We start from the raw sequence: 20,939 nt of genomic DNA, 5'->3' as shown, positions 1-20,939 counted from the left end.
TCGTTGTAAAGTTTATTGAGCACTTAAAACACAAAACATGTCAAACTGTGGCATCGTTGACATTGTAGAACTAAATAAATGGGAACAAATTTTATGTTTATGCAACAGTTACGAAGTATCTAAAGAAACAATTTGAACTTGCTGAGTTACTATTATGTGCAGACACAACACTGGTCCTCTTTTGAGTTGAGGGCCATCGTATGCTTGATTGATTCATAGGTGAGTGCTAAGTAGTTCAACAAACTAACAAACTAACAAGAATAAAATATTTTTCTGAAAATTGTCAAGTACAAGGACTCTAAAGAAAAAGTGTCCGAAGAAAAAGTTTGAAAGACCTAAGGCTAAAGCAATATTGCTCAAAGGTTTACAAGAACATCTGGCTCTTTGGAAGAAAGACTCTAGATTTTTGTACTTTTTTTGTACAAAGCCAAACGTGCCTGCCACTATAACCTAAATCAAGGTACATTTGGCTTTGGCTGTTATAAAATCCTCAGGAATTACCCATGCTACACAGCTTTTTCTGGACCTATTAATGATGCTTCTTCCTCATTAAGTGTCCCAGTAGCCTACCTAACTCAAGAAAGTGTGACAGTAAAAAAGAAAGAAAGAAAGAAAGAAAGAAAGAAAGAAAGAAAGAAAGAAAGAAAGAAAGAAAGAAAGAAAGAAAGAAAGAAAGAAAGAAAGAAAGAAAGAAAGAAACCTGAATCCACAAACTAAGGCAGTTATTATTTTTAAAATGTGCCCTAGTCCTACTGGTCTTTTTAAATGAGAGAAATAGTTTGGGGGTGTCTGTATAGTTTATTTGTCATTTTGTGCAATGATTCCTGTATCTCATGATAACTAGGGGTCCATGGAAATATTAGCTTAAACAATCTGAAAGAAATGCTAACAAATAACGGTAAGACTGGAGAAACAATAAGATAAACTTAATGGATAAACAGTTAAAACTGGCTGCTAAACATTATGAAAGCTGCCTAAACGGTGATTAAGCTGATGCAGTCATTAACTGTAGATGCTAAACTGAAATTATTCCACATTCAGTTTGAAATGGGTTCAAATTAACATATTTGAACATGAGCGGTGTTGCTGATGAAGAGGTTCTTGAGTTGACTGGGTTGTGGTGGTGTGTAAGATGAAAAAGCTCGGCAACTGCTTATACAGTGTATGAGATCCCATTGTGGTGTGTGTGTGTGTGTATGTGTGTGTGTGTGTGTGTGTGTGTGTGTGTGTGTGCTGAAGGTGTAATTTACATGTAAAGTGCATGCATGTTCAGGTACTTGGGTGCTGCAGTGTTCTCAGTGCGTGGTATTTCAGAGGCCACAGAGCAAAAGGTAAAAGTTCAGATGTACAAGGTGGCGGTGTGTTCCTCGTTACTGGTTTTCTCTTTTATTATTAACTCTGAAAATCCAGTCCACTGCTCAGAACTGCTCTGAGCCTTGACCTCTAACTGTAGGCCATGGAGTGCCGCAGGCTGTGCTGAGCTGCATGACAACCAGTCGCTGCTCTGAGGTCAAGAGTTATGGTCATTTTGATTTTTGCAGACACACAAAAAGCTCTGCGCATATCCACATTTACAAATGTGAAATCGGTGATGCAAACCAAATTTACAGTGGATCTTGATTTTTCTTCTTTTCTCCTTTTTTTTTTGGCCATGCAATACATAGCCTCACAGACACTCACTCTCTCCTGTCTTTCAACCTCTTCACCCACTTCTCTGCAAGCGCACACACAGACACACAGACACACAATCAGACAGGCTTTGTTTGGTACTTGTCGGTCACTCTCCATCTGCTGGTCAGATGATCAATGCTAATGCCTGCTGAGAGTTCTAATGACACACAGATCCATACACAGATGGACTTGTGCTCGATGTGTGTGAGTGCGTGTGTGTTTGTGTGCGTGTCCACCAGGGGCATCCATGTGTGCATGTTTGTGCACACGAGCTAATGTTATTTGTGTTTCGAAATTGCAATCCTTTGATGAGGACAGGTCAGCGCTATTGTTATAAATGAGAGTAAGATTGCAGGGAGGTGACCTCTGCTACCTCCCACGCAGAGACACACCCATACACACACATATACGCCCATGCACACACGTGGCTGTTTGCACTATTGGCAAGTGGAATTAGTAAATGTATGAGCTACACAGAAACTCATTACAACACGATTAGAGACAAACCTCCCATTTAATCTCATTTAGAAAAGGGTGGTTGCCTGTCAAACACACTCACACATACACACACTAACTCACTTATGCGCACGCACAGATACACACTTTCACATACACAAAGATCACCCTCTCTCCATGACAGCAGTGGGCCTGACTCAGAAAATCTTACCATAATAATCATATTCTCACACCACTGTGGAATTAAGTGTTTTAAATGACGGGGAAAACTCCCCTGCATGCGTATAATCCCACTTTTATATCGCATCACCGCTAAAAACCTGCGATTTCAACACGCTGTTTGTCACCATTCATGGCATCAGCTAGGTAAACCTCGTCATCTGAAGCTCAGAGCTCCAAACACAGCGGCGCAAACTGACATAAATGCAAGCACAAAAATATGGGCACACAAACACACGCACTCACGCTGGATGCTGACAGATGAGTTTTTATTTTTGGCTGTATATTTTCTCTGCTGGCAGCCCAGACACATATTACCCGCGCACAAGTGCTGCCGCACACACGCACACATACATAAAGGAAATATGTATACACACCCACACACATATACAGTGACCTTCTCTTTGCTGAGTAGGCAAAGAGTCAGGGGTCACTGCCTGCTGTCAGCCTGTCAGAGGGAGGAAGAGAGAGGGGAAGTTAGAAGGAGGAAAGAGAGGAAGAAGGGATGTGGATGGAGATATGTACAGAACCTCATCATTCAATAAAGACTAATGCAATCAGAGGCGGCCCATATCTGTCACGCTTAATGCCGGCTGATAGAGTCGCAGCAATTTAAAATGCTCATGGTATAATGCATTTCCCTGTGCCTCTTACAGACTGATGATGCATCACATCGCGTCTTGATGGCTCTTGTAGAAACAGATAACCTGCTCTGCAGCATGCTGAATTGAGCCTCCTCTGTGCCTTTCCATTTTGCTCATTTCTATCTTAATCAGCTGAGAAGGAGTTTCATCCCGGGTTCATCCATTAAATAAAACAGAAGTCGCGTGAAGTTTGCTGCCCAGCCTTTTAGAATTATCGCATGTAATTATATGAGGGTACCCATCATTAAACTTTGAATCCGAAATCTTTGCTGGAAAAAATATCCATATATCCATCCAAAAAAAAGTCTGAAAGTGTTTCTAATTTCAAGCATCTTCTAGAATCAGGAACAATTTTTATTAATTCTAGTGAGAAAAAAAGCAGTCAGGAACACACTGTAAACAGAAACTGCTTCATCAATACTTCATTCAGTGACTGCATGTGAATGAATTTGTTTATGCATGTCACACTCTGCACTAGAAACGCTTACCACATCTTCTGTGGTGTTTCTTTATTTCACAGGGGAACACAGGGAGGAACGTTATTATTTGATAATGCCATTTGGTCCAAAAGGTCACGAGGATGGGAGGAGAGAGCGAGAAGAAGGAGGAGGAAAAACGAGTAGTATGAGGCAGTTATGGTGGAGTGGTGTTGGTGGTCAGTCCAATGGGAAACCAGGTGCTGATGTTGGGATAGTTTCCATAGTAACTCCTCCTCCTCCCTGTCTGGTTCGCTCCTCTTCTCTCGCCAACACTCCCGTCACACATAAGAACACCCACTGAAACAAGTGCACAACTGCTCGCTCAGACCTCCCATCTTTACCTCATCGTGGGCTTTCTGCGGTTTTGCTTTGATATCTGTTGCTCAAATCAATTTGAGCCTTTGTGTGGTCATATTTATTTACCATAAAGCTGCCTTCTTAACAGTCGTCTGCCTTGGTGGAGCAAATGTGTACATAAGCAAATATCTCAAACAGCAGTCAGATTGTGCAATCTTCTCCAAACAAACACAGCTAAAGATGGTAGCTAGCGTACAAAGACAGGATTAAAGATGGAGTGCATTTAACAGCTGAACATCAGTGTAAGGACTCCATTCAGTGTTTCTTTAAAGTGCATCTTGAATCAGCTCCTCCAGTAAGGTCAGGGCTGTTCTTTTTACAGGAGGCGCCAACCTTCAGCTGCCAGTTTCCTAGTTCTATAACTCATTCTCCTTCCAGCACCTGATGAAGGTGTCGGTATGACAAAGTAGTAGTATGGCCAAAGTATGGCTTGTACTCTCAGTTGAAATTTAATAATGCCTATGTCAAGTTATATGTAACCAAAGTCCTTCTAGAGGACATTTAGTGACACAGCAGTCATCTTATTAACTCCCTTTATTTTGAGGCTTCTATCAAAATTATACTATACCCATATTAACAGCAGGCAGATACAGTAGGCCAAGATTTTTTTAAAAATACACTGGACTTCATGTTTAGTATGTAACAAGAAGATGTGCATGCTACTGCACAGTTGAAAGGGCTCTAATCCCTTAATAGTGCACAACTAGATGATTGGCTCATATGTTTTCCAGTTCAGCTGTTGATTGGCTCCTTGGGGGCAGAGCGAGGACAACCGCCATCCAGAACTGTACCATAAATTTCTATTGAGGATTCTTTGTTCCATGTTAATATGAGTGTGGTTTTCAAATAGAGTCATAACATAGATATGAGATATGAACCTCAAAAACAAACAGCATTCACATCACCATCATGCCTGATTAGAACAAAGAAAATCATCTTTGGCTTTGGATATTTGCTTACAATAAACACTAACACTTCACACAAAGACATGCATTTGTTCTTGACATACATGAAGTTTGAACTATTTGCACATTGTGAATGACAATAATTACCTATAGGTGTATGGAAGTCAATTTCAGATGTTTTCATTTTAGTCATTTTGTTCTTGAGCTGGGCTTGTATATAGATCCAGTAGAAGAGAGAGAAGAAGAGCAGCAGCAGCAGCTGGCCCAGGGAGCACAGAGAGAGCACCTTTGAGCTGGGCTCAACACAGCTGGAATCCCCTCCCTCCCGGGGATGGGCTGGAAAAAAGTGTTTGCTCTGCATGTGTGTTTGCTGAGGAGCTTGGATGGGATCCCAATCTGTACATCTAGTTTACACCACATGCCCCAAGTATGTGGAAGCCTCAACTTTTGCGAATTTCAAAAGTGGATGCTAGTGCATGTCTGTGCATTACACAGTTATACATAGTGATGAATTAAAACTACAAATTACACTCATTTTTATATTTCAGGGTTTTTTTAAGCCTCAGTTATCTTACAAACATAAAAATATTTCCATTTTTTGGTGGAAATGTAAAGCAAAAGCACTTTTTGTTGCCTGTTTTGGCATCTGGAAGTGCAACTTTTGTGAGTTTTGCCACTTTTGTCTAAGGTTTCTGTGATTCAGTGCTTTTACTCAGACCAGTGAACAGCCTTGCTGACACTGGATTAGACCCATTTTACCTTCCTTGCATGAAATGTATGGACATAGCCCCTGTGAGCTCACACAATGTTTAGAGAAGTCCTGTTAGAAAGCCTTGTGCTGAGCTTTTTGATCATCTACATATTGGTGTTTTTTTAAACCTGACATGACATCAGAGAAATGGTTCTGACTAAAAAAAAACAAGGACAGTGCATGCCACATCCCCTGGATCTTCCTCCTTTACCCAGGTCATAGAGAAAGGGTGCTGAGGAATCTTTCCCATCGCCTTGGTTTTAAAACCTTGTAGCCTTTTTGCAACCTAAGAAGACCTCCATTATGGCTGTTAGAAAGAATGCAGGTTCAAACTTCATTCTTCAGAGCAGGAACCCAATCCATCTTTTATACTATCTATGAATACTTGAAATTGTATTAGCATTGTCCAACTTTTCCCAACAGATCAGGGACTTAACACCGCATGCTTCTCTGTGTCTGGCTGCAATATTCCCCACAATCTGACAATGGTGCGAATGGATTTTAGCAAAAGTCATTTGTAGGAATTTTCCTCTGTATAAGAAATGAATGCATACAAAGTCCTGGCACAGTAAATTACCAATTCCATCATAACTTTAGTGCTTTAATAATGTATGGTTGGCGCACCTGAACTTACCTCACGGCACACTGGCGTGCATGGGCATACCATTTGAGACCCACTGCATAACACACACAAATCATGAGTCAGGGGGATTTCAAACACTGTTCTGAAATATATGCACACCGAGGTTGCTAACTGAAACAAAAGTTGAAACTAAAACTAGTTGTGGAAAAAAAAGTTACACAGAGTGCTTGTCATGTTTCGGCTGTGTGAAGGCAGGCAAAAAGGTGGACCCAAGAGCAGGACTCACGGAGACATAGGTGAACTCAAAACCCTCAGCTTTATTGAGGAAAAGCAGACTGAACAAAGAACTCGCTAGACTGGAATGCAAATAAACTAGCAGGACGGCAAACAGAACACACGGGGGGGGCGGGGTAAGAGGATGAACAGACGTTAACGACGCGACACTGACACAAAGACACACTGGGTTTAAATACACTGAGGCAGTAATCAAGCGATTACACACCTGGGGAACACACCTGGGGAAAATCACAACTGACGAGGCAGGGGAAACGTAACCTGAAAACACTCACATAAGACAAGGACCTTCAGAATAAAACAGGAAACTAACAGACACAGAGGACCAGACAAGACACCCTGGACAGACAGAGGGACATACGGGCAGAGAAGACTAAGCACAGGCAACCTAAACTAAAAATGAGGGCAAGATAGCAAGACCTAAACCAGAAATAATCATCATCATCATCGGATAGCTAAAGGAACAGAACATAATTATAATCAAAACAGTATCACCAGAGAATAAGAAATGATCCATAATGCAAAAATAAACTAAAACATAAGAAACTCAAAATGCTGGGTCGAACCGACCCAGGACCGTGACAATGCTGTAAAAACGTATTTGCTCTCCTCCTGATTTATTCATTTTTTGCATGTTTGTCACCCTTGTTTCAGAGCATCAAACTAATTTTAATATTAGACCTGAGGAAATACATGGTGCAGCTTTTAAATGAAGTTTTTTTTTTTTGTCTAGCATGAACAACCTGTTCATGCTAGACAAAACATTCATGCCAAAGCATTTCAACCTGATTTAAGTCAGAAGTTTAAATAGGCCACTCCAAAACCTCTTTTTGTTCATTTTCACTTGTTTAACATTCAGAGGTGGACTTGCTGGTGTGTTTTGGACCATTGTCCTGCCACATAAACTAAGTGAACTTGAGCTTCAGGCTGGACATTCTCTTTCTTATATAGAGCAGAATCTATGTTTCCATCAATTACAACAAATTCTACAGGTGCTGAAGTAGTAAAGTAACCCCAGACCATCACACAACCACCACCATGTTTGACTGTTGGCATGATGTTCTTCTTATGAAATGCTGTGTTAATTTTATGCTAGATGTAGCAGGACTCAAAACTTCCCTGAAAACATTATGCCTTTGTCTCGTCAGGCCACAGAATATTTTTCCCAAAATTCCCAGGGATCATCAAGATGTTATTTGGCAAATGTGAGACAAGCCTTTGTGTTCCCTTTGGTCACCAGTGGTTTTCTACTTGGAACTCTCCTGGATGGGTCGTTGATGTGCTCTTTGAGATATTTTAATAGCCTGGCCGCTTCGGGGAAAGTTCACCGCTGTTCCAAATTTACTCCATTTGTAGATAATGGTTCTTACAGTGGTTTACTGGGGTCCCAAAGCTAAAAGTGGCTTTGCAACCCTTTCCAGATTGATAAATGACTTTGTATCTCATCTGTTCTTGTTCCTTTAGATCGTGGCATGATGTGTTGCTTTTGAGATCTTCACTTCGTCAGACAGTTTCTATTTAAGCAATTTCTTGAGTCAACGGATCTGGCGGCAATCAGGCCTCGGTGAGGCTAGTGAAAGTGAACTCAACTTTCCCCCAAAAATTGGATAATTAACAATAAAGTTAATTAATAATTTAAAACCGGGAGGCAGTTAATCTGTCACATATAGGGCCAAGTAGGTCTGGAGAGCTTTATTCTCTTAATAAATTCAATAATCTTTTTAAAACTGCATTTTGTGTTTGCTAGGGTTATCTTTGTCTAATATTAAAAATTGTCTGATGATCTGAAACATGCAAGTCAGACAAATATGCAAAAACTAAGAAAGAAATACTAAAATCCACTAAAACAAAACATTGTGCTCATAAAACTGGAAAGGAAATGTATTTCTTTTTCAGCTTGTTGCATTTGACAACAACCTGCCCATTGAGGTGTGGGTGCATCTCTTTACCTAGACCCAGGATTTCAAGATGAGTGTGATTCAACTGTGTTTGTTTGGAATACCTTTTGTAAGGTTCTTAAATCTTGACCCTGACAAATACCCTCATTATGACAAATAAAAAGACTAAAACTAAAACTGAAGCTAATGAAAAGACAGCAAAAACAAAGTGTTTTAAAACACTTAAAAAGACAATTGAAACAATAAATTCCACTGTGGGAACAATAACTAAAATCAATTAAAATCAGAAACTGAAAATAAAATAAAATAAAAATAATAATAATGCTCAGATTCTTATCTAAGATATGGCAGCCATAAATTATTGTTGAACATCTCAGTCTAATGTGCTGACACTATATGGTTGTGGATTTGTTCCAGTTCAGTCACTAGAGCGTGAGATTAACACTCCTGGCACAGTTAGTAAGACACTGGTGGGCTTTAAGGCCTGACACAGAAATGGCACTAGCTCATCCCAAAGGTGTTGGAAGGGGCTGAGGTCAGAGTGTTCAAGGGCCTTATCCACCCTGAAGGTTTCTCTTAACTGGAACTAAGGAGGGTGTGAACAGTAATATGTCCGTGTGGTGTCTGAACACCGTATGTAATCTATTTTCAGATGGATTATGTTTTCTCTGTGTGAGAAGAGAAACAGATTGAGAGAGATCTGTAAACTGACACGGCCTCTTCAATCCGTCCTTTCCCCCACAGTTCACTGAATCGCTGTCTTTACTCTCGCTCCTGTGGCGCCAGTGAAGTAAAGGCCATCCTCACTGTCACTCACGGATTTAATCATTCGGATCTACCCAGGCTCTCGCCTCATTTTCTGCCTCCGGTAATAGCGTTTCAGCTTCGTACGGGCGGTGAGTGCGCCCTGTCCAAGGTGCTGCAGCGGCGCGCGGCCCCGCCCATCCTCTCCTCTCACTCTCTCTCTCTTACACACACACACACACACATACACACAAATACACATTCACACTCCATCGTTCTCCTGCGACCACGTGACGTTCCCTCTGTCGAGTCTCGCGGAGAGCATCAGACTGCACCTTTTCCTCCTCAGGAGAACGGAGAGAAGGAGAGGGGGAGAGCGGCATTGAGTCACAGAGAGAGAGAGAGCGAGCGAGCGAGAGAGAGAGAGATTGAGCGCGAGAGAGGAAAGGGAAGCTAGAGAGAGTGTGTATGAGAGAGAGAGCAATAGCACCTTGTCGCCTGGAGGCGATCCTATGATAGTTTCGTCCCTGTCCGGTAGACCGACTCAGTCTGCCACCAGGCGCGCGCCTGCTCTCTCCTCTCTCGCGAATTCGGGGGAGATTCTCCTCAAATGGAAGGGAAATCGATGAGCCGCGCGCGGCACTGTTGCCACGGAACCACAGGATGCGCGTGAGGTAGGTCGGTTTTCTAGTGTAATATGTGCCTGAGCTGAGGGAACACCGCGGTCGGTTTGCCTTTTATTTACCGGGGCGAGGCTGCCACGACACTATTACAGGTGTAATTCCAATTAAAACAGCAGGTTAACCGTATAAAGAAAAAAAATAAGTAATTAACATGTAACCGGTGAGCTAAGCTGTAGTTAACGTCAGGCGCTAAGGGCTCAGGTGATGAGACCGAACCCCCGGTGTAGTCGAGAGGGAGAAAAAAATGGAGAGAAAATATAGCCGCAAATCGAGAATCGATATTTCAACCGCATTCATTCACCCCGTCTATCAATAACTGTGATGTCGCCGCTTTTCGCCTCTCAAAGACTCCGAGAAGACGCTACGTGTAGTCCACTGTGCGTGTGCATTTGCTGCCACTGTGGGGTTGTGCCGTGTGTGCGCGTGTGAATGTGTTCAACTGTTTGAAATGGGCTCTGAAGCCGTTAATTCGATAAAAGCGAGGCGGTTTGAGTCATCCGCCGCAGCGCGCGGTGCTGCTCCCGCTCTTTGTGATGAACCTAACACGGTGTTTGACGGTGCCGCGAGGTAGCCTCGTTAAACCCATTTACAAAATAAACTGAAACACGAAAGGTGTTGATTAAAATCTGTAAGAATACCGCCAGTGTCAGAGTGGGTCCAGCTGTTCTTTTTGGACATTAAGGCCGCCGCAGGTATGCCACCTTATAAAAATCTCCTGCGGCATGATGGGAGCTCTGCTGAAGGAGGTGCTGTTTGTGTATGTATGTATGTATGCGCGTGCCTATATACTGTATGTGCTTGGCTTAAACCACTGCCGTGTGGGCTGCGTGGAAGTAAAAATTCTACGTGTTAATCTGTATGTTTATAAAGACTTATGTGGGCCTGCTCCTTGTGTAGTGTGACAATATGATGTCTTTGTGTGTATGCGCGCAGAAATGCACGAGAAAGAGTAATCTGAGAACAACAGCGGGATCAGGTTGTGTATGTGTGCGCGAGAGTTTGTGTATTGTATATATGTATGCGTGAGTGTGTGTGTGACCCTGGTTGATTGTGCCGTCTCTGTTCTCTCTGTAGGTCGCTGGAGAGAGTGATGACGCGGCAGTGAGAGACACACATACCTCACTTGCACACACACATACATTCGAACACACACAAACACACACATATTTTTTTTTGCCCACACAGACTTTAAGTCTTGCCCTACTAAGAAAGGGAGGAGGGGGAGAAAATACTGCTATGACGGTGTCATTTCTCTCCATTACCAGTGTGTGAGACACACACACACACACACACACACACACACACACACACACACACTTGCACTTGTACTCCGTGGGGAATTGCCTGCATGGGGGATAAGGCCCTATCTAGGGCACAAAGATGGAGTTCACATACAATTTGTCACATATCTAACACTCACACAGACGTTCACACAAACACACACACCTGGAATCTCATATGTCAGAAGATAAGAATAAAGACTGAATGGAGAGGAGACACTGAGCATCTCAGAGACGACACAAACAAGAGGCCAAGGGAAAAAAAGATGTCCAAAGCATACTGAAAGGATGGCGGGAGCCGCTGTTTGACCCCCTCCCTTTCCTGGAGCTGAATCCTATAGGAGCCAACCTTTGAAAGGAGCACTTGCAAGATAGAAGGGTCACCTGAGAAACCCATAAAGAGTTCTTCACAAGCCCCTACAGTTGTCACCATGAGCTGTAGGCTAGAGGGAACACCCCAGCTCTAGCCACTATCTCCTCCCGTGTGTGTGTGTGAGTGTGAGCGTGAGTGTGTGTATGAGTGTAATGGCGGTTTGTGTTTGGGCGGCAGCCCCACTGCTCTTCCTGGGGCTCTGCCTGTGCAGCGTGGGGGGCCAGGCCCAAGGTGAGGTCCTGGAGTTTGGAGGCGTTTCCAGCCAGTGGGGGCGGTTCCCAGTATGGAACGCTTGCTGCGAGAGTGTGCTGAGCTTCAGCCTGCGGACTCACAGCCAGGAGGGCCTGCTGCTCTACCTGGATGACGAGGGATTCTGCGACTTTCTGGAGCTGCTGCTTCTCCACGGTCACCTTCGGCTGCGTTTCTCCATCTTCTGTGCTGAGCCGGCTGAGCTGCAGTCAGGTGTGGCGGTGAGTGATGGGCGGTGGCACGCAGTGCGTGTCAAGCGGGATTGGAGGAACACCTCGTTGGAGGTGGATGGGCGATTGGAAGGATGGGCAGAAGTGAAGAGTAAGAGAAGAGACATGACAGTATTCAGTCATACCTACATGGGCGGGGTGAGCCCAGAGCTACATTCTTCGCCCCTCCGCCTCACCTCTCCTTCAGTGCGGGAACACCCTGCCTTCCGTGGCTGGATCACGGCAGTGAGCATCAACGGCTCACTGGTGACACTAGACGGCTCAGAGGGCGTCACAGTAACAGCTGGCTGTGGCCCAGACCATCAGTGCCAGAACGGAGGGGTGTGCAATGTGGTCAACGACCAGGCTGTCTGCGACTGCTCCGACACCGGCTACCAAGGCAATGACTGCAGCGAAGGTAAGGCCCAAAATCATGCTGACCCATCATATACATCCCATCCTTTACACATACACATGTACACCTCAAAAGACACATGCACATACGCTTACATATGTGGACATATATGTATACCTCTCTTTACAAACACCAAGTCCTTCAACAAAGATATCTATTTCTCATTCACACCTTCACATTTACCTTCAATTTGTGTGTATGGACCAGGAGCCTTCACAAACAGTGCAAGACATGCATACTGATTATGTTTGAGATTGATTTCTTACACCTGCCGGTGGCTCCCAGTTTAAGTGAGCTCCTCCAGAACCCAAAATTAAGCCCACTCCCAGGAAGAGAAGTCAGTGTAGTGAAGCTGGAGAAGAGAGCTTGAAAACAATTTGAAACAAATTCTTGAAAGTCACTAAAATGGCTGGCTGCAGGTTTTGAGGAGCTCAGTAGGTGCATTTGGCAAAACACAATAACTATATAGATCAGTTGTGGACATGGCTGTTGGCTCATGTTGAGAAACTCTAATTGGAGCAGGGCTTAGATGCTGGAAATCAGTGGTTGTTATATGGCCGACACCTGCCTGCCTGTGTTAATGGATTTGCATTGATTCTAAATGGCCTTCAGAGGTACCATACATAGGGTGCTGAATGATGTGTGTACAATCTATCGCCTGCCATTAATTTGAACAGCTTGCAGCCTGTTAAGATGCTCTGTTTGCGTCTGTGTGATTGTGTGTAATGATTTTGTGTCAGTGCTTTTATGCATAATAAAAAAGGAGACAGTGTTGTGTTTATAAAGATGAAAAAGTCAGACTATAAACGCTTGTAAGTATGCCGCAGATCGTTTTATAACTGCTAGAAGACCTTCTCTTAATACTTCCAGTAGTGCCTTTGGTCACTACAAGTGCCAATACATTGGGCAGCGTACTGATGGCTGTTACAAAAATGAAACAGCTGCTTAATGAACTCAGCTACCAGGTTATGGTTATCATTGCAAATTCGTTAATTTCCCCCTTCTAAGTTGTGTGTGTCTTCAGATTTGCTTCAGTTCATTCAGAGATAATTTGCATTCTTAATCGATAGCTCTCTAAAACGAGTCTGTGCTTTTTTGTTTTCAGCACCAGCGATACCAATCAGGGCCCCCCCCCCCGGCAATTGATTTTTCTTCTTTTTCCTCTTCTTTTTTTTAAATGACACAAATGTATCAGCCAAAAAACAGCCGAGTGGCCTTCCATCATGGCTAACCTTAAACCCCACCCAGCACCAATTTCAACATCACACATCCCCTTTAGCCACCCGTCATATCACACCCTAGCATTTAGTGGACAGTAGGCTGGCTTAGGTTACCATGGAAACAGGACTAATAAGAAGACACGATGAAAGATGCGTTCCTAACCCTCCTGCTTCCACGCCTCAGCTCCAGCCTCCCCCCTTCTGCACTCGTTTGTACCTGCAGCTCCAAATGACTTCAGGCATCATATCTGCCACGCAGTCTTTCCACTCTGTTTACACGCATGTGGCAGTGAGTGGAGATTACTGCGTGTTTAATCTAGGAGGCATGTTCACAAATCGGGCCACCTGTCCTACAACAAACAAGGGAGATGCACACAAACGAGGCAATTAACAAACAGTTAATTAAAAAAAATAGGAAGCATAAGAAGTGAACCTAAACTAACAATGACAGGTTTAGTTGTAAAGTCAACACACTGGCTTCAGGTGTTGCCAGGGTTGCCTGTGTTGTCCACCTCTAGTACCTGGAAAGAAAATAGCCACACACATTCCATAGCAGGTGCAGATGGGCATTTTAAGCAAAAATATTATTCAGTACTTATCAGTTTCAATGGTGTCTTTACAGATTTTGCATTGGACCTTGTTTTCAGTTGTTTTTCTTCAGAACTTTAACAGCTGTTGCATTTTGTGGACTCACAGAAACATTTGATTTCCCCATGTCTCACATGGTGTAGTGGTCTGGCGATGGTCATTAACATCTGTCCATCTATTTTCTTAATTGCTTATTCAAATGAGAGTCATGTTGGAGGGCTGGAGACTATCCCAGCTATCATAGGTCACACTGGACAGGCACCAGTTCATCACTAGGCTAACAACAGGGAGACAGACAACCATTCACACTTACAGTCACACCAATGTCCAAATTAGAATCAGTTAATACCTTAACATGCATATTTTTGCACAGTATCGGCACAGGCAGAATATGCAGACTCCACACAGAAAGGCTGTGTTACCTCCTACCAGCCACTGGTAAAAACAAGGTGATATCTAAATGTTTTAAGACAAGAATCAGTGACATAGTCTATTTATTGATTTAGAATTTAATGACTTTGAAATGACCTTATTAACCACTACAAAAGGCAACATATGGGCTTCTTTTCAATATACTTTTTTGCTTCCTCCCCTCACATCTCTTTCTCGCATCTTAGCTCCTCCCAGTGAGGATATAAGGTGAAGATGCAAGGACGAGATGCAAGGACAGCGGTGCCGAAGCTTCCATTATACAAATCCATGGATCCATAGTGCCAGCCTTAAGAGCTGCTGGTTACTTATAACAGGCTTCACAGTTGGACGCCCTGTCTAACTCATTCATAAAGATTTCCTAGAATCTTCTATAAGGAACAATTTTAAATTTTACCTTTTAAAGACAGATGGATATGAAAATCTCTTGTTTATAAATTCATGAAATATGAAAGTTGTTTAATACATTGAATTAGCTGCAGCTATAATAGTAATTAAATGAACATTTTAAATCCTCTAATTCATGTATAGAACAGTGCTGTTTGTTCTGAATTGTTACATTATTATTTGCACTAAAATGCGCCACGTGGCTTCATAAAAATGTTTTCGATTGTAAATGAAAAAACAAATTGGGGCTTTGCTTGACGGCACAGCACAACAGTGCATTGCGCCTCAGTATGTGCTTTCTGTCAATCCTGTAAATGACACTACAAAGCAAGCACTGTAAAAATAAACTGCTACATGTGGAGTTTTCCGGGTCATCGGAGGAGAGGGGATGCGAGGAAGCAAAAGTTAGTGCAATTAAAAATCAGACGCAGCACGGAGAGGGTCGTCAAAGGCAATAATGAAAGTCTTGACCACCACTCCTAACATGCCACGGAGATAAAAACGGTATTAAAGTAGGTACGTTTATGTTCATTTGTGAGGAAATAATAAGTCTATATGAGAGAGAAATAAGAAGAAAATTAATTAGCAGCTGTTTTGATGATTAAAAATGAATTAATTAGGAAGAAAATACAAAGAATGTCCCCGAATGTAAGCATTTGATGTTTTTCTTTGTCATATATGAAAGTAAACTGAATATTTATTGGGTTTTGTACCGACTAATAAAACAAGCAGAGTATCTTACCTTGACTATTATTTAACTATTTTCCAATATTTTATGAGCAAAAAGCAATTAATTGGGTGAGTCATCTGCTGATTAAGTAATCATGAAAATGTGTTTAAGCCACTTCTAAAGTAGAAATGCCAAATATTCCCTTGATCTAGTTTCTAAAAAGTGAGAGATGCTGTCTTTTTTGTCATTTGTATCATTTTACATTTAATATATTTATGTTTTGGGCTGCTGGTCAGAAAAAATAAGAGTTTAAAAGCATCATCTTGTGCCCCGGTACTTAACGCCAGACAATTTTTAGTATTATTTAGTAGTTTTGGCATTTTGCAGACTAAATCATTAGTGCTAAAATAAATAGCAGTTGTTGGGCTTTTGTGCTGCACGTGTGTTCAGGAAGTGAAAGGTGAAGCTATGATCAGCTCTGTGCAGAAACTCAGTGCTGCACTGAGAATTAGGTATGATCCAAGCCAGTCTAATCCAGTCTGCTGTTCTGCTGCTGCTGCTTAGGGCACAGTGGGAGACAGACAGCAGTGGCACACGCATACCTGCACAAACACGTGCAACACAAAATATACAATCACACAGAGAAACACATTCACACAGTGCACTGGCTCCAGCACCAGCATTAGTCACAATACCACTGAGGTTCCTAACAGCGGTGTAGCTTTACAGGCTAAATAAGAGGTGAAGACATTTTATGGAAAAGCTCACACCAGATACAATATCTACTTTTCTCTGGCACTCGTCGCTCAACAAGAGGCCACTTATTCCTTTTAAGGGGGTGTTTTATATTCCTAGTGTTGGACTCACATTTCATTTGTGAGTGAAGCCAATTGTTTTGGAAAACATGCGCCAGAGTCATGTTTTTTCTCTTGGCACCAGTGGCTGCTGTTAGTAATTGTAGTCACATAAATTGTAGTCTCGAGTTTGGAGGTCTGCTTAGACGGATGTGCTTCAATGTCTTAAGTAAGAAGCTTTGTAGCATTACATGGTTAAAATAATGTGGAAATTCTCTTTTCAAACTAAATTGCAGCTTCAGAGAAAACATATTATTGTGTTTTACTTTAGAGCTGAAATTTGCTCTGAGACTTGGTATTGTAGCTTAGCATTAAGTTTTGGTGTAAGCAAATCAGTTCAGACTCTTCTCTTTTTATTTTTGTAGATTAAGATTTCAGAGTTTAGGCATAAATGTTGAATGAAAATGATGTGCAATTGTAACACAACATTTTTCAATGTTTTCATTATTTTAATTATTAATTTGCATAAAATTGCAAAACTTCTGGGTTAAAATGGCCCCCCCAAAAAGAGTTAAAAATTTCACTGGCTGTCTGACCGGGTTGCACCCCAAGGCATTTGTAGCTTAGCTGAGCCAGGCTTTCCCCTCATAGCCATGAGGTTTGGCAGATAAGGATATAGTGCAAAATAGCATGCCTTTTATTTGCAGTTTATGCATCAGAAATGGGTTGATACGCTACGTTTTGGGGACATAGTTTTGAGAGGCATTTGCAGACAGTGAATTTCAGATAACAAACACTGGAAATAGCATAGCTGTTTTTGTGTGCAGCTGCATTTTTGGTTTCTATATTTGGCCAGCTTTTCACGTATAGCGTCACAATTATTAATTGCTTTTGGATTTAATATATTAAATTCTTTATGGGCAAAAAAAAAGAAAAGAAGAGGCAAATTCTATACCCTAAATTCTAAAGCAATCAGTCAAAGGAAAACTAGTTGATTTGTGCAGTTGCTAGAAGGGGGGGAATCAAATGCCTTGATTGATAGGAAGGACAATAACAAATTCTGTGAGGGAGGAAAATGCATCAGTTTGTTATGTGGAGGAAACTGCAGTTAACCAAAAGGGCAACTCAGCAATTAAAGAAAAATGAGAAGGTGGGTTCAGCTGTGTCAAGCATATCAGCAGCAGTTTTTTCATCTGTCAATTTCATCAGTGCACATTAGGCACAATAATTTTTTTTTTAAAAAGCCTAAAGAAGCTTAACAGTCAGCTCTTGAAGGTTAATTGAAATCTTTTTTAGTTACTTACTGGTAGTAGTATTAAAAAAACTCACAGACATTAGTTCTGGAAACAGATTTAATGGACTGAGCTTTTCTACTGAAAGTGCAGTCTTTCTTAGCCAGCTAACCAACACACAGACCTTGGACAGAAGAGTGCAACGCCATCTTTAAATTCTCAGAATCATTCTTGGTTCAGAGATATAAAGAAGTTGGTGAGGAAAAACTGAGCAGATGATGTGTTTTCTTTGGATAGCCCACATTTTCTGGAGGGCTATTTTGTGTGTTCTGGATCTATAATATTTATTTTTAAAAAAGCTGGCCTCATGCGCTGTTGTTCATTTTGGTGTGACAAGATACCGGCACTGTGGGATATCTCAAACCCCAGGAACCGCAGGCTGAACCAATATATATGCATCAGCAACACTAGCAGTGAGTTACTCTTACGGATTTATAGTTTTTCAAAGGAAATTCTCATTCTAGATGCACTGACACACTTTAGAGGAGATAATTCTCAGTTTGTGTTTAAAATTAAGTGGATGGCTAAAAAAGAAGGGGACTAGAGGCCCAGGTCTCTTTGACTGAAGCAAAAACATGTTAATAGCATCTAAGGTTGCAAATATGTTGATTGTAGGTTGTGAAAGAGTTGTCGCTTTCAAAACTGGGATGATCATTATTTGCGAGTATATGAGCCGACACTGTGTAGTTGTTTTGTGTAGAGTCAGGCAAAGCCGGGCATAAAGGTTTATCTTTTATATGGTACCTTGAAATTACTGTGTTATTTTGAACCCAGCAGCCTCGGTGTAGCTGCACAATAAAGCTTTGAGATAAAATTATAACCCTCTAAAAATTAGAAAAAAATTCAGTTATGAATCTTTAATACAGAATGAACATGCTCTGCTAGAGGAAAATATGAATCCTTAGGACTATGCTAGAAATAAGCAATTTAGCTGTGGCAGTCTTAGTTTCCGTACACGTTTACAATTACACAGTATCTTCAAGGCTCCCAAATGATCCACTTTTATTCCTGCTCATATTTTTGCAGATTTGTGTCAAGCCTAGAAGTATTTGCAAAGCGTAATGTTGTTATTTACTGTAGGCATTCTCAGCCCTGAAAAAACTGCAGTATATTACATATTTAATACCAGTGCAATGAAGGAACTATTTATGAGGGTTTTGTTCCGGAGCACATCAATATGTCACTTTGGTGAAATAAAATGATTTGAGATACTCAGAATATAGATGTAGTAAGTGAAGACAGTTTGAGCAGAGCCCGTGCATAAATGTAATTACTGTCTAAGTTATTTTGCCCTCCAGTGAAGGCAGAGTGAACCTGGCTTGTTAGGCCTGGCCTGGCTTGCATTGTCCTTGAGGGCAAATCACTGTTAGCATGCTAATGGTTCCACCTGTTTCTGCCATGCCACCGGCACAAGGGCAGAGGGAAGGAAACACTCACATGAACACAAAGCTCAAGACTCACACATCCACACACAGGCGCCCAAAGTTTCATGTACACACAAGCACACAGACACACACACTCTGTCCCAGTATTGGACCATGCATGCCCCTTGTCTTCCTGCACTGCTAATCCATCCCTACATGTTTACCCTGCTATTTCACATCATTATTACTGCCATAGTCGACGTTGGTGTGAGTGTGTGTGCGTGTGTGTGTGTGTGTGTGTGTGAGAGAGAGAGAGAGAGAGAGAGAGAGAGAAAGCGAGAGAGAGAGAAGGAGGGGAGAGAGGTAAAGAGGATGTGGGAGAGATTGCGAGATTGAAAGTGTGTGTTGCATGCTATATGTCGGGGGGCTCCGGGGAGAGGAAGCGGCTACAAGGTAAGTTATGGGGTAAATGGCTCTTGAATCCAAACCTACAGGTAGGACTGTATATTTACACCAACACCCCCTCCCCACCCCTCTACCTGAATACCCCTACCTCCACCCCTGTGTACCCTACAAGTGTGGGTGGGCGTGTGTTTGTTTACGCTCTTAGATATGTGTTTTTGTACCCGCGTGGAGTCGTAGAGAGACTGTTCATCTGTATGTATAGATAAATCTCAGTTTTGGCTACCAGTGCAGCATGGTATCCATTGTGTCCGTGCGTGGACTTTTGCATGTGTGTTGCCGCGGTAACCCCGGACAGGTGTGCATGTACAGTAAGTAGCCATGGTAACCCAAGGGCTGAGCATGCATGTTAATGAATGTCTGTCTCTCTCTCTCCTCGGCCGGCCGCAACACCTTTCCAGAGCACAGCTACACTCCAGGTAGGTTGTACTATCTATCTATCTATCTATCTATCTATCTATCTATCTATCTATCTATCTATCTATCTATCTATCTATCTATCTATCTATCTATCTATCTATCTATCTATCTATCTATCTATCTATCTATCTCTTAGTTCAAACTTTTCCTCATTCTTCTCGCTTCTTTTTTCTAATCGACACCTTTCTTGCTCTTCAGTTAACTCGTAATCATGATCATCTTTTCTTTTTCATCATTCCTCTTCTCGCTTTCACATCTTTTCCATGTCAGTATTACCTTCATCTCTCACTCAGCACATTTTCTGTTATGGAAATACATTAGTAATAGATAGCCAGGTTAAAAAAAGGTAACCAGCCTAGATGTATGTTGGTCTGTGTGGGTATGTAGGGGTTGGATGCTGATATCTGGTAAGTACTACATCTCATGCGCAATCATCTGAAGTGGCTCTTGCCTCGAGGTTATGTAGACGCGCAAATACTGTAAAGTGTACGACCTAGTTTATGGCTATGTGCAAACGTCTGTGTTCATACCTGTTTGTGCGTAGGATCGGTGCCTAGGATAAGTAAGTGTCTTCAAAGCGAGGGTTGTTTTGGGTTTTTTTTAGAGATTTTGTATAATTTAGATGACTCATGCACTCACAGATACACACACCGGCACAGAGAAATTTAGCCTTCATCAGCATGCCATTGACAAACTCCTGTATCACAAAATCACATACATGCGCACACACAGACCCCATGATCCTTTACTGTGCTGACTGTGCTCTTGTCTTCCTTTAAGGTCTGGCACACCTGATGATTGGCGACCAAGGTATGGCCTCCTCTTACCTCACTTCCTGTTGTCCTCTGCTATACCATCACCCTTCCCTCCCCCTTACCTCTTAACTCCCCCTACACTCCTCCAACACTCCTTGTATCCCTCCCCCACCTCATCGCCACCTGGAGCCGAAGAAAGTTGTCTCTCTAGGCACTGAACGAAGGTCAGTTTTTTCTCCGTGATTAAGACGTTAAACAGTCCAGAGTTTTAATTTAAGCTGAAACGAATGCAATTTGCTGAAACAGTTAGACCTGAACCATGCCTTTGAAGATTATTTTAGGTGTTAA

The 20,939-nt window shown here is 42.1% G+C and overlaps 1 protein-coding gene across 24 annotated transcripts in view; it reads left to right on the top strand.

Moving 5' to 3' along the window:
* The first annotated feature begins 9,304 nt into the window (after window positions 1-9,304).
* Window positions 9,305-20,939, top strand: part of nrxn1a (neurexin 1a) — a 68,248-nt gene continuing 56,613 nt past the window's right edge. For 11 of the 24 annotated variants that reach the window (XM_080305043.1, XM_026178393.2, XM_026178388.2 and 8 more), the window contains exons 1-4: window positions 9,305-9,675; window positions 10,759-12,213; window positions 19,818-19,835; window positions 20,617-20,646. In XM_080305043.1, the coding sequence (XP_080161169.1) occupies window positions 11,481-12,213; window positions 19,818-19,835; window positions 20,617-20,646 (781 nt within the window). In that variant the 5' untranslated portion in view covers window positions 9,305-9,675; window positions 10,759-11,480. The remainder of the gene's footprint in view (window positions 9,676-10,758; window positions 12,214-19,817; window positions 19,836-20,616; window positions 20,647-20,939) is intronic. The other 13 variants (XM_026178399.2, XM_026178402.2, XM_026178401.2 and 10 more) reach the window with 2 other exon arrangements.

This window comes from Astatotilapia calliptera, chromosome 8, assembly GCF_964374335.1.
Source record: "Astatotilapia calliptera chromosome 8, fAstCal68.1, whole genome shotgun sequence".
Lineage (NCBI taxonomy): Eukaryota > Metazoa > Chordata > Actinopteri > Cichliformes > Cichlidae > Astatotilapia > Astatotilapia calliptera.
The sequence above is the reverse complement of the archived record's forward strand: the minus strand, read 5'-3'. Positions and strand labels throughout refer to the sequence as shown.